The 13,757-nt window shown below is 38.1% G+C and overlaps 1 protein-coding gene across 3 annotated transcripts in view; it reads right to left on the bottom strand.

The window, feature by feature from the left end:
* Window positions 1–923: 923 nt before the first annotated feature.
* LOC125451072 (transcription factor TFIIIB component B'' homolog) overlaps window positions 924–13,757 on the bottom strand; it is a 64,270-nt gene continuing 51,436 nt past the window's right edge. For all 3 annotated transcript variants that reach the window (XM_048527776.2, XM_048527777.2, XM_059644791.1), the window contains 5 exons: window positions 12,972–13,011; window positions 12,229–12,384; window positions 11,287–11,674; window positions 7,789–8,041; window positions 924–3,746 (listed from right to left, as the gene is read on the bottom strand). In XM_048527776.2, coding sequence (XP_048383733.2) covers window positions 3,579–3,746; window positions 7,789–8,041; window positions 11,287–11,674; window positions 12,229–12,384; window positions 12,972–13,011 — 1,005 coding nt within the window. In that variant the 3' untranslated portion in view covers window positions 924–3,578. The remainder of the gene's footprint in view (window positions 3,747–7,788; window positions 8,042–11,286; window positions 11,675–12,228; window positions 12,385–12,971; window positions 13,012–13,757) is intronic.

The following is a 13,757-nucleotide window of genomic DNA, read 5'->3' as shown; positions in this document are numbered from 1 at the left end:
CAGCTTCCCAATTCAGCAAAATTCTTGATGTTACAACGCGCTGATCTGGTATCCAACCAGAAGGAAGATCCTGAAAAGAACAAAGCCACCTTGAAGTCTTAATAGTATCAGAATGCTTAAGATGGTTTTGCAGGTCACTGAAACACATACATGAGGTAACAAGATCCTGAGACATATCTACAAGGTGGTAACTTATCACATAATAGGGCTGGACTTCCAAAAGTTATTACCATTTTCAAAACAAATTTCTGCATGAAAGTTTATTAAATCTTAAGCAGAGCAGATTCAGAGTAACAACTGGGAAGAGATTAAAATAAATATTGGTGACAAATAGGAAATTGATCAGGATATTTAGAGAGGATGAGGTAGCTTGAAAAAATAATGAAATGATTGTAGAGAACATTTAAGTGTGGGAAATATAATCTATGAATTTTAATGATAAATAAAAGCACTCCAACATGCAAAAAAGTTTGCATCTTCCTCACCACATTTGTAGGTTCAAGCATCCAAACTTCAGACTGTTTAATTCCAGAGAAAAGTTACAAAACTGGATTAAAAACGATAAGCATAAAAAATGCAAATAAACAAACTATTCAGTAGATCACAAATAGTTTGAATGGATTTTCAAAAATTACGATGACCTGCAAGTCACACTATTAATAAATTAAGAGATGGACTAGGGAATGGGAGCTGCATTTTAAGGAAGTTTTATGCACTATAATTGCAAAGATAAAATCACTTTGATCATTGATGAGGTTACAGTCATTCTTCTGCATTAAGACAAGCTCTCTCTAAGAATTTGGAACACTTCTGAGGTTGTAAGTGTCAGGAGACAAACACAAATGTTCACCTAATTTGGAATCCTGCCATAATAAAGGGCCTTGTGGTAATGCTAAATTATATTAAAGAGATGCAAAGACAAATTATATAAGAATGTTTTATTTACAGAATTTACAAGCAGTCCACAGATTAATACATCTATGCAGTAATACTGTAATGTTCCTTCCAAACAAGGAAGATGTTGTAATGACTCTGGAGTTAGTCATTCAGTAAACAACTACATACATATTTGCAATCACATGAACAATGCTTCAACAGTAATTTACATATATGTATATGTCAATATGAGTGAAGCAACTGACCCAGTTGCTTTGACAGGGACAAGCTAAATTCAAATAATTTGTTGTGCATTACCACATATATTAGCATTACTTTTGAAGTTTAACATAATTAACTTGTTAGTTACTTCCTGTTTGAGTTCCTTCTCAACACTTTTAATCTGCTCCCAACAGTACTAGGTAGAAATTCAAAGTAGTGGCACAAAATGGCAGTACTGGATTAGGTACCCATTACAGTCCCTGGTATTCAGTTCTTTTGAATGCAATGGAGCTTATCCAATATCTTTTTTTCTATGTCACTGCCCAAGATTAATTTCTTCTTCTATATGCCCAGTCATCAGTCAGAATTTGTTATAGATCTTGCATAAACTTTTGAACTTAATGTTGTTTCAGAGATTATAATCAGACAGTGTCAATGGTGCTTGGCCATTTCTTCATTCCAGCCTGGTTACAAAACTAATTACACATAACTATGAAATTTATGTCCAACCAAAGTTGAAGCCTTGTACCACAACACAAGCTTTCGGTTTTTGAGTCCCTTTCAGTCTTTTTTGATATATCAAATGTGAAATGGTACCTTTAAGATATGCTGTCCCAAATGTCTATATTTTACCGCATGAGTTACCGTTGGGTCACTTAGCAGTTGTAACTGGTTCACATTTTAATTTGTTCCAAATAATGGCATTCCTCATCTTTTTCCCCCCATTTCTAAGTCAATACAAATATTACAGCTACATCTGGATTATCTTAAATAATAATTCATAGACAAAAAATGAGATAAATTATCTGCAAATGTGATTGAGCCCACATTAAAATACAGTTCAATTAACACATATCACATGTTCATAATGTTAACTAAGGGAACATATCTAACAGATTTTATTTTTAAAAATTAAAATTTCAAAATAAGTTTGAATAACTTCGCTTTAACACAAATGGATATCTACAAGTAGTCTCGAAATTTTGTTTACAATTGCATTGAAAGGACACAAAAGACAAGTGCCAGTAATTTCACAAAAAGAAAACTTGTGTATCTCATTGTTGACATGTATGACATGCAAATAAATCTCAGTTCATAGCAATCTTATATAAATCAATCACTGAAAAGTTTTAAAGTTGGGCTGTCATTGGAGATGCCGGTTTCACATCCAAATTTGTATAAGTTTCTTTCTGATCAGTTACTCAAATATACAGCCATCATTCTGAAACTTTAAAAGGAACAGCACCTTCACTAAACACTAAATCTGAAATATGAAAATACTTGCTGGACAAGGCACATTATCTACAAAGAAAATAAAATGAGGTAATAAAGATAAAGATCCTTACCTCAGAAATGCTCACCAAGCAACATGCTAGCTACATCATCACACCAATGCTTAAAGAGATTGAAGTTTTAAAATGTTGTCAATTTATCAGTGCAATTTTCTGAATAACTTCCTCGGTAATTTTCTTTTAAAAAAACCGTTGGAATCAGATTTAGTACCCAGCCACTTGTGTAATAACTTATGCGCAAAATATCTAGCCCTGAACTTTATTTCATCCCACTACCAACATAATTTGCATCCAAGAACTTAAAACTCACTGACATTTTAGATGTCAATGACTTATAACAATAGTTTATCCTTTTCAGACTATACATTTGTTCTGTTTCATATGGGCTTTCTAATTTTGTTTCCACTATTTATTGCTTTATTCTGATGCATTTAAAATTTATCATAAGCAAAAATATATCATTGAAATCATTGCTTTTTTTTTCCAAAAAGAAGTGTCTGCTAAATGCAATTATCAAAATATATCGTAACCCATTAGTATTTTGGATTCTAAATTTAATATTTTAAAAGTGATCCTGATTAATTACTTGGATGTTAAAGTGCAATACTTTGAGGATGTAGTCTGTTCTTTGAACATCAATGCAAAATTGTGGGTTACTAAAATAAAGCACACATCTTGCTACTCCTCTTTCTACAAAAAAAATGAAAATGAAAATAAACTTTTCTACTTTGTATTGTGAGATCCACTTGGACAAAAGCATCCCATTATAGCAAAGGAATCACAGATTAAAGGAGAAACGTATTAGAAATTCATCAATATTGTAAACAACTTTTTGATGAAACATTAACTTGTTGTATAGTTAAGGGAGTTATCATGTACTGTGAATTGTAAAACAGCAGTTACTTTTAACACATTTGAATTTGATAAGAAATACATTGTTACAACTAATTGGCCTGCAAAATCTTGATATTTCCAACCATGAAAGGTAATAGTGATTGACCAACCTTTTGTTTGCCTATTCATAGCATGAACGTAGTATTTTATCAGAGGTCTCAGTGCCAGCAGAACAGATAAAAGCTAACAATGCTTGTATATTTTAATGTCATTTGTCCTCCAATTCTGTGATTGTATCATATCATTGAACATATCACATTACATAGTATGTATCAGCACCAGCTAAATATGCAGCTATGAGCATTCTTCTTCATCCTCTTCCACTTCTGTGAAAATATCACTGAAGAAATATTCAGCAACTCTTGTTGGCTGCATCTGTTCTGTGCCTTCTTCCATTGCACAGCAGACCTCCTCTGTGTAAGACTCTGACTGCCAACTCTGCAGTGAGGACTTACGTTTTACCTGGAGAAAAAAATGGATATACGTAATTATATGTGTTGCACTCTGACTCAATGTCTTTACTAGAAATGTTGACGATCTTGAGAAAGCACTCTTTTATGGATAAAGTGTAAAGCATGTTGATGTATAAACATATTCTTTCTGAGAAAACTGGGACACAATTTGCTCACATGGACGGCTTCTGATGAGAATCGGACTAAAAGGGAAAAAAACAAATAATAGCATATCATTTCCAGGTTAAGAGGGTTTATTTAAACAAGGGTCAATAACCCCAATTTCTTTGGTTCAATTCTTTAAAATTGACAGGGGATGAAAAAATCACCTGCTCACTTACATTCCAGAAAACGGTCGCGGGGAAATTTATATAATACTTCTTTAAAAGAATCCTTACAGTGTGGAAAGCATGCCATTTGGCTCATTGAACGCACACCGACCGTCCAAACAGCATCCTACCCAGACCCCTAATTTGTAACCTTGCATTTTCTATGGCTAACCCATTTGACCTGCGCATCCCTGGACACTATGGAGAAATTTAGCATGGCTAATCCATCCAAACTGCACATCTCTGGACTGTGGGAGGAAACTGGAGCACATGGAGGAAACCTACACAGACACATCCAGAATGTGCAAACTCCACATCGACAGTTGCCTGAGGGTGGAAATGAACCTAGGTCTCTGGTGCGGAGGCAACAGTGCTAACCACTGAGCCACCGTGCTGCCCAAGTACTTTCAAAATAGTTAACTAAGGCAGGAGATCTTTAATACTCTACTCTGGACTGCTTATGTCCTGTTGGGAATAGAACAAGGGAAAAGGGAAGGGAGTAATGTACTGATAGAATAAAAAGGACAGTGCTAATTTGGTTCCCTTCAAGCACTTTAACCAAGTTTTGAATCAAAATCCTAACGCTAAATGTAAGCCTTCAGGATCTCCACAGGGGCTTGTCACATTGCCAGTTTATATCCAGCAGCCAATCATGTGTGTAATAGGGATTTACGACTATTTGTTTCCCCATTTACACCTTTTCTGCACACTTCTTTTGGTGTTTCTATCATCATCCCCTTTTGCCTTGCACCATCATCTCTTATCATTTAATCTCTTCCAACTTCCACCTTTTCACTGATCTTCCCTTTCATTCTTTCCTTCCTTCCCTCATTTCCTGCCTCTGCACTTCAAGCCTGATATCCCTAAGTACCCCCAGTTCCGATGCAAGTTCATCAGCCTAAAACAACTCTGATCTCGTCCCATTGATGCAACTGGACCTGAGGTTTGAGTAATTTTCTTACTATTTCAAACATCCAGTATCCATGTTATTTTGCTTTTGTCACTCTTCCCTCACCACACTGACCTGTACTATCGCAAAAAAAGGCAAATAAGTACAAGATCGTAAGAAAGAGGAATAAGCTATTTGGCCCCTTGAGTCTGCTTCACCATTTGATAAAATTGTTATAAAATTTGTTTGGATCCTTCGCTCCACTTAAATAAAACAAAGTATGGATGTGGGCAATCTGAAATACACAACAACACAAATTGTTGAAAGAACTCAACAAGTCTGGCAGTATCTGTGAACAGAAAACAAGAATTAACAAGAGTTAAACATTTTGAGTTCATGACCTTCTTCAGAATGAAGTGCTCTCCATAGATACGGCCACTCCTGCTGAGCTTCTCCAGCAATTTCTGCTTTTGTGTGTACCTTAAGCTACACTTGCCTGCCGCGCCCACAAAACTTCGGACCACTTTGTAGATCAAACTCTGACAAACTCGATCTTGAATATATTCAATGACCCGATCTCCACTGTTCTCCGAGGAAGAGCATTTCAAAGGAATAACAAACTTCTGATAAAACAAATTCCTTCTCATTTCTGTCTTAAATAGGACACTTCTTCATTTTAAGCTGTGCTGCTAGTTTTAAACATCCTCTCAGCTTCTATGCTGTCAACCACTACATGCCAGATAACAAAGTGTGGAGCTGGATGAACACAGCAGGCCAAGCAGCATCTCAGGAGCACAAAAGCTGATGTTCTGGGTCTAGACGCTTCATCAGAAAAGGGGGAGGGGGAGAGGGTTCTGAAATAAATAGGAGGAGAGGGGGACGTGGATCGAAGATGGATAGAGGAGAAGATACAGACAAGTTAAAGAGGTGGGGATGGAGCCAGTAGAGGTGAGTGTAGATGGGAGGTAGGGAGAGGATAGGTCACAATCCGGCGAGGATGGATAGGTCAAGGGGCCAGGATGAGGTTAGTAGGTAGGAATGGGGACACAGTTTGAGGTGGGAGGAGGGGATAGGTGAGAGGAAGAACAGGTGAGGGAGGCAGAGATGAGCTGGACTGGTTTTGGAATGCAGTAGGGGAGGAGAGATTTTGAAGCTTGTGAAATCCATTTCAATTCCCTCTCCCAATCCTTAAAAGACATGTCCATCCTGGGCCTCCAGCAGTGACACAATGTTGCCACCCGAAGGTCACATGAACAGCAACTCATTATTCCGCTTGGGAACCCTGCAGCCCAATGGTATCAATGTGGACTTTACAAGCTTAATTTCCCCTCCCTCTGCTGCATCCCAAAACCAGCCCGGCTTGTCCCCGCCTCCCTAATCTGTCCTTCCGCTCACCTATCCCCTCCTTCCACCTCAAGTCGCACCCCCATTTCCTATCTACTAACCTCATCCCACCCCCTTGACCTGTCTGTCCTCCCCGGACTGATCTATCCCCTCCCTACCTCCCCACCCACACTAACCTCTGCTGGCTTCATCCCCGCCTCTTTAACTTGTCTGTCTCCTCTCCACCTATCTTCTCCTCTATCCATCTTCGATCTGCCTCCCCCCCTTCCTCTTTATTTCAGAACCCTCTCCCCTCCCCCTTTTCTGATGAAGGGTCTAGGCCCAAAACGTCAGCTTTTGTGCTCCTAAGATGCTGCTTGGCCTGCTGTGTTCATCCAGCTCCACACTTTGTTATCTCGGATTCTCCAGCATCTGCAGTTCCCATTATCTCTGCCATTACATGCACTTCTTTTAAGGCCGCAGGATGTGGGACATCAGGTCCAGAGAACTCATCAGCCATTAGTCCCATTGATTTTCTTTGCGCGTTTTCTCTCGTGATCACAGCTGCTTTAAATCCTCCATCCATTTTCATCATGATTTTCTTTTCCCTATTCCAGGGTAGTTTTTTTTTGAGTTTTTTTACTGTGAAGACAAAACTCTGTTCAAAGTTTATATCATTTCCTTATTTGTTTACTAAATTTCCCACTTTGATCATTTCAGGGACCACCATTTTAATTTAGCTACACTTTTTTTCTCTTCACACATTGTCTAGTTTCAAATTTCATGCTGATCTTCTCTCATACTCTAATTTCCTCCATTTTGTTATTCTTTCAGTCATACTATGCTGGTGTGTAAAAATGACCTGACCTTCTGGACTACTACTAATCTTCATGTATACTTTTCCTTTCAATGTGAAACCATCCTCAATTGTCTTAGCTAGTCACAAATAATTATCTCCTAATAAACTGATTGTTACGAATGAATATCATTTCTCAATACCATTCCGATCACATCATTTATTAACAAAGCTATCTTCCTTCCTTCCTTCTTTCATCCTGTCCTTCTGAAATGTCAAATATCCTCAGATATTTATTTTCCCAGCACTGCTCATCATGTCACTATGTCTCTGTAATGCTGATCATAGCACACTCATTTATTTCTATACATCCTACCCGTTGTGTTTTTTTTTAAATGAAAGCTGCATCCAATCAAACATTAAGCTTTCTCTGATATCCTTTTACCATTTTTCTCTACAGTAACCTTTATATGCTGGTGAATACATGCACTTGTATAGTCTTTCCCTTCCTGTCACACCCTGGTTATAATTATCTAATGCTAATCCATAAGATTGTTTTGTCTTTTCAGTTTAACTTTCCGAATCTCCTATCATGTGAGACCACCACATCCCCCACCACTGGTTAGTTTCTTTCAAGTAACTATATTAACAAAATCATCTGAACAGCCCAGAGTGGGGTTGGAAAAGAAAGTCAAAAGCAGAATGGGTAACTTACTTCAGTTGGGATACTTCTGCTGTCAAGTTGGTGGCCACCTGGCTTTTCAAATGACTTTCCTTTTGCAACAGGTGAAGTATTTATTTTTGTTTCTTCAGGATTTTCCTCAGATGGAATTGGCCTTTTTCCAGCAAACCTTGGAAGATTCATACGGGGTTTCAGAAATTTTGTTCTTTGCAGTTTGGTTTCACTTTCATTCTCAGAGGGTTTTTTAGATATAAATGATAAAAATCCTCGTGGTTTACGTCCAGGCCTATTGAAAACCAAGAAGCTCATTATCGTAGCTGAACGATTTGATTTATTTTTTTGGATTGTGCGATGACAGGAGAATATGAATGCTCTGCATTAAAACTCTACAAATTGTACAAATTGAAATGATTATTATAAAGTAAAACATCTGAAGTTAAATAAAACTTTGCACAATTATATTAAAATTAAAAACTTCACTAGTTGTGAGTTAAGTCAGATTCCCAACGTTATTGACCACTAAAGTACAGATCAGTTTAAAAACAGTGTTGATGCAAGTTACTAAATTACGGGACAGAGAAAAATTGTCACCAAATCAGAACAGCTGTAAATAATTGGTTTATCAATGAGATACCTCAGAAATTATTAAGCAAACAAAACCTTCATTAATATGAACAAAACAAGTCAATGGAGTAAGGTCTACCACAGACTAGAGTTCAAGGCCTCAAAACATTAAACTGAAACCATCTTTTCTCCTCTTCACAACTCATGTTCATGCCAATTCCAATATCTCTAGAGCGTGGATTTCCTGTGTGGCAACTATAATCTTCCACAAATCCGTGATGCAAAACAGCAATTTAGTCCGCAGATAAAACCTTTTGAACTAGTCAGCATGGCCAGAGTACAGAAAAAGGTTCAGTATGTACTGTTTGGTCTAAATAATTAATCAGATAATTAACGCAGGTAAGGATTCATTGAATAAAAATAAAATTTCCTGTTTAAAGCAAAAAATTGTCTTTTAAACAAGGAACGTTGTACTCATTAATGGAAATCTTTCAAGTTGAAAGAATTTCCAAATCGAGAATCAGAAGTTTAACCAAGGCACCATAGGGATCCATACCAATTTTAAATAGCATCTAACATTACTCTTGTGGTATTCAAAGTTAACAGAGTGTTAAGACCATAAGACATAGGAGTGGAAGTAAGGCCATTCGGCCCATCGAGTCCACTCCGCCATTTAATCATGGCTGATGGGCATTTCAACTCCACTTCCCTGCATTCTCCCCGCAGCCCTTGATTCCTTCTGAGATCAAGAATTTATCAATCCCCAACTTGAAGACATTTAATGTCCCGGCCTCCACTGCGCTCTGTGACAACGAATTCCACAGGCCCACCACTCTCTGGCTGAAAAAATGTCTCCTCATTTCCGTTTTAAATTTACCCCCTCTAATTCTAAGGCTGTGCCCACAGGTCCTAGTCTCCCTCGCCTAACGGAAACAACTTCCCAGCATCCACCTGCTGTGTTCCTCCAGCTCCACACAGTATTGACTCTGACTCCAGCATCCGCAATTCTTGCTATCTCTGAATCATTCTTTTGGTATTGTTTACATCATGTCAAAGGAGCTTAATTTGTGAAAAAAATTCGAGATATTCACTACAGAGCCATATATTGATGACTGGCAAGTTTCCACTTCATCTTCAGTTAAACAGAGGAGGAGAGACCACAGTTAAAACTGTAAAGTCACTAATGCCCAAGAATTTGCCTCTCTTAAGCTCGACATTAAAATAATGAAACAATGGATATTCACTGGCAGAACCACTCATGAAAACTTGGGAACACCAACACCGCCAAAGCTCCCGTCAAGTCACACATCATCCTTACTAGGGACTATAATCACATTTTCTGCTGAATCACTGTCAAAATTCTGGTACTCCTTTCCTAGCAAAGCTGCTAAGTGTATCCACCCGAAGTCATGGTTGAAGGTAACTGCACACTATTATGTTCTTCCGGATAATTAGGGATACGCAGCAAATGTTGGCCTAGCTACCAATGCCCACATTCACATGAATGAATGAAAATAGGCAGAAGAATAAAATGAGGTCCAATCTCAGGCTAAACATATCTTCTCATAACCAGGGAAAGGTCAAAGAGATCGAAAAAGATCACAGAAGAAAACAATCAATGTGGTATAAATCAAGAGTTAGGGCAAAACCACTGGTAACTGTACAAGTAATTGTGAGGCCACATTTGGGCACCGTGTGCAATTCTGGGCGCCCTGCTATAGGAAGGGTGTTATTAAACTGGAAACGGTGCAAAAAGATTTACAAGATGCTACCAGGACTGGAAGGTTTGAGTATAAGGAGAGGCTGGTAGACTGGACTTTTTCCCCTGCAGTGTAGGAGGCTGAGGGATGACATTGTACAGATTTGTAAAGTCATGAAGGACATAGATAAGTGAATAGCCAACATCCTTTCCCCAGGGGACGGCAGGCGAAAACAACAGGACATAGGTTTAAGGTGAGGGGGATAAGATTTAAAAGGGACCAGAGGGGCAATGTTTTCACACACAGGTTGGTATGTATATGGAATGAGCTGCCAGAGGAAGTGGTAGTGGTGGGTACAAATGCAAGATGTAAAAAGTCATTTGAGCAGGTACATGGATAGGAAAGGTTTAGAGGGATATGGACCAAAACACAGGCAACTCAGGGTAGTTCAGTTTAGGAAACTGGTCAAGGTGCACAAGTTGGGCCGAAGGGTGTGTTTCTATGCTGTATGACTCTCTGACTTTGAAATTAGATCAGGCAACTACAGGAAGACAAGCAGAGGGAACAGTACTAATTGAGCAGATCAACATGATCATGCTTGTCCACACACTAGAAGGAATGTTCAAAAGAAAGAGGAAGGCACTAATCTTACTCAAGCCAAGGAGGACGAAACCAGGGTATGGGACAGAGACAACCATACTTCATCAAATGTCACATAGAATGGTACAGCACTTTCATAAATGATAGTGAACAATCACCCCTACACAGAAGTCAAGTGAATCAAGTTGTGATAGAGTTCCAAGTCATGCTGGTCTAAGAGATTTCAACACAGGGATAGCTGAGGTGGTGAAGAGATGGCGATAAAGTTGCTAAACATCATTATGCTGGAATTATGTGAACGAAGTAAGAGAAAACTTGAGAGAAGATAGAAGATGTGATTATGCAAATGCTGTAGTAACTGATAATGTTAGTTTGACATATGAGGGGTAGCGAGAAAATCAGGTGAGAGAGATACAAGTGAAGAACATGCATTAGACACTATACAAGACAGCTGTATTCAGTAATCTACAAATATACAAGTCTTAAAAAAGCATTCCTGAAGATGTGAGCAATCCTAACTCTACGGTAGCAAACTCAGAATGCTACAGATTAAGAACAGTTGCAGCTTAGTGCAAAAGAGATCAGTCACAAAGATAGCCTCATATGTAAAACCCATGTTCAGTAATACAGGGTAGAAAATATCAAAGTGATATTTTTCCAATTTTACCTTGTCAGATTTGTACCAGAAGTTGAAGGTGTTTCTTGCATACTACTTTCAGATTGCTCTGCTGAAATATCCACATTTTTATTTACTGTTGCGCCCACATGTATATCTACTGCCAAAGTCTCTGCAGAATGTCCTGCTTCAGTGGTAGCTGTATGTATTTGGCCATCAGTTTGATCCTGGTTGCAGAACGCAGATCCTAGTTTTTGCTGTGAAAAGTCCATATCAACTGACAAATTACATGCTGGTTCAGCATGTAAACTTTTTCCAGAAGGCGAATTTTTGGGCGTTCTTGAAAGCTTCAAAGAGTCTTTACTTTTGCCGGGAAGGCTAGTATCAAGAGTACATGTACCTCTCTTTGTAGAAATATTAGGTTTCACAGTGAGTTTTCCTAGAAAGTATAAAGACCCAAGTTAAACAGGGAATAATCAAATTTTAAACAATGGGTTGAAATCTTAAGAACTATGCTTCCTAAATTGTGCAGAATATCACAAAGCAGGTTTACATTTAAAATGTCATCAAATCAATCATTAAATTAGTCACAGCTGCACTCTGGCACAAAAATCAATAAACCATGTATAAAAGGAGGAGTGAGACCACAGCACTAAACTATCAAATAAATTGCAGAGACTGCAAAAAAAAATCCAGTCTGACTCTCCAAACAGATTAACGTCAATAATACTAGTAGTTAATACAAGCTTAATGCAAACTCATCAAGACCGGGGATTGGGCTAAGTTGAACAGAAGTACTAAGAAAAATGAGTGGATGCAAGAATGTAATCCTCCAACTGTTCAACATAATGTAGAGGTTATGACCAGGATCAAGTCAGTTCTCAACTGTATTGTTGTTCAAGTTTAACAAATGACTTGTGTAAACCCATTTCTGTAAGTGTTCACCACGCAAAAATACAATAAAAGCAATTCATTGTGAAATTAGCTAAGTACCTCTTCTTATCCGTGAACTAGGCTTTTTTATTTCTTTAAGTGACTCAGAATGCGTCTCAGTCACTGTTTCAATAGGAACAGGATTACTAATGCTATCCCGTGTAACAGATATGAAGCCTTCTCTGGATTCCAACTGAAAATTCATTTCAGTAGCACCTATGAAGAACAAATGAGAATACTTGCAAAATAGACCACACATGGTTAACATAAACATGGGCTCCCACAAATATGAACACAGTGTCAGCATGCTATGGAGTTATCATCTAAAAAAAAACATAATTGGGTGGAGTTTCTGCTTTGATTACAAATAATGGGGTGCAAATTGTGCTTCTTTTCTGAAGTGAAGTTATGGGGAAGGAATACTTTGTCTAGTTTAGTAAAGTGTGAAAAACAGCTTACACAGATGAAACAAAGGGCATCATTCAACCAGAATATGAAGAGTCTGGATTTAGCAGCTAGATGCAAAGTTAGGTTTAGGGCAGAAGAAACCATGTGCCAGCTTCTTCCTACTGACATCTACCCAAGTTCACATCCATTAACATTAATAGGGTTACACATTAAAAGAGGATTCAAACACTTGCACACGATTCGAAGAAGTAAGGTCGTTATGGTGTTCAATCAAAAAGAACCGGTCATGACAATCATACTTCCCTTACAATTTTTAACAGTAGAAAGGCAACATGAAAATTATTACTAACACTAAAAATACTGTCATTATCCTTCAAATAAGAAAACTGACTTACTGGAATTTAATATTCCACTTGTAACAGCTGCTGGACATTCCTGCACAAAAAACATAGAAGAGTTACCAAACTCAATAGAAGAAATACAGGCCAGAAGATTAATAGGAAGCAACTACTGTATTGTGGCATATGGTATCTTGCTGAAATGAGCTTATTTCTTGCTCATCAATTCTGAAAAGTGATAACATTTTTCCAATTTGCCTGGTAGTTGATCAAGTATAGCTGAAGTTCAATATTCTGGATCGTTGTGCTTGATTTTTAGAAGCCCTTTACCAATGTAAATAAACAGTCCCTTCTTGTTGTGGAAATACTATGGAAAAATAGCTTTGCAGCTATCTACTTGCACATTAGTTATTCAAGTTAACACTGCTGTACTCTTACACTGTAATAATGCCAGGCGCTGGAGTTCAATTCTCTAGTCTAAGTGTTACCAAACGTGGAGCAGGAATTGTGCTGTGCAGCTCTATAGCATCTCATAAACACTGGTTTGGACAGTCGGTGGTGGTTGAGAAAGAGGGGCTGTGAGCAGGGTGGTTGAGCAAGGCAGCAAAAGGTTGGGAATGGCTCAGCAATCAACAACCATCCAAAATATTGTTCTTCGACAATACGCAGCTACTTGTGGTCTTAGTGACAGTAGCAACACAGACACTGTGACTGCATGTTCAACAAATATACCCATGCAGTCACAGCAACATCAACTGCAGCCATTAAAAAGGATCATTCAGGTGGATGGTGACACATTGAAGTGGATATATAACCAGAAACCAAACACACACACACAGAGCA

Source organism: Stegostoma tigrinum, chromosome 3, assembly GCF_030684315.1.
Source record: "Stegostoma tigrinum isolate sSteTig4 chromosome 3, sSteTig4.hap1, whole genome shotgun sequence".
Lineage (NCBI taxonomy): Eukaryota > Metazoa > Chordata > Chondrichthyes > Orectolobiformes > Stegostomatidae > Stegostoma > Stegostoma tigrinum.
Note: the sequence above shows the minus strand (reverse complement) of the source record. Positions and strands in the feature narration are given on the sequence as shown.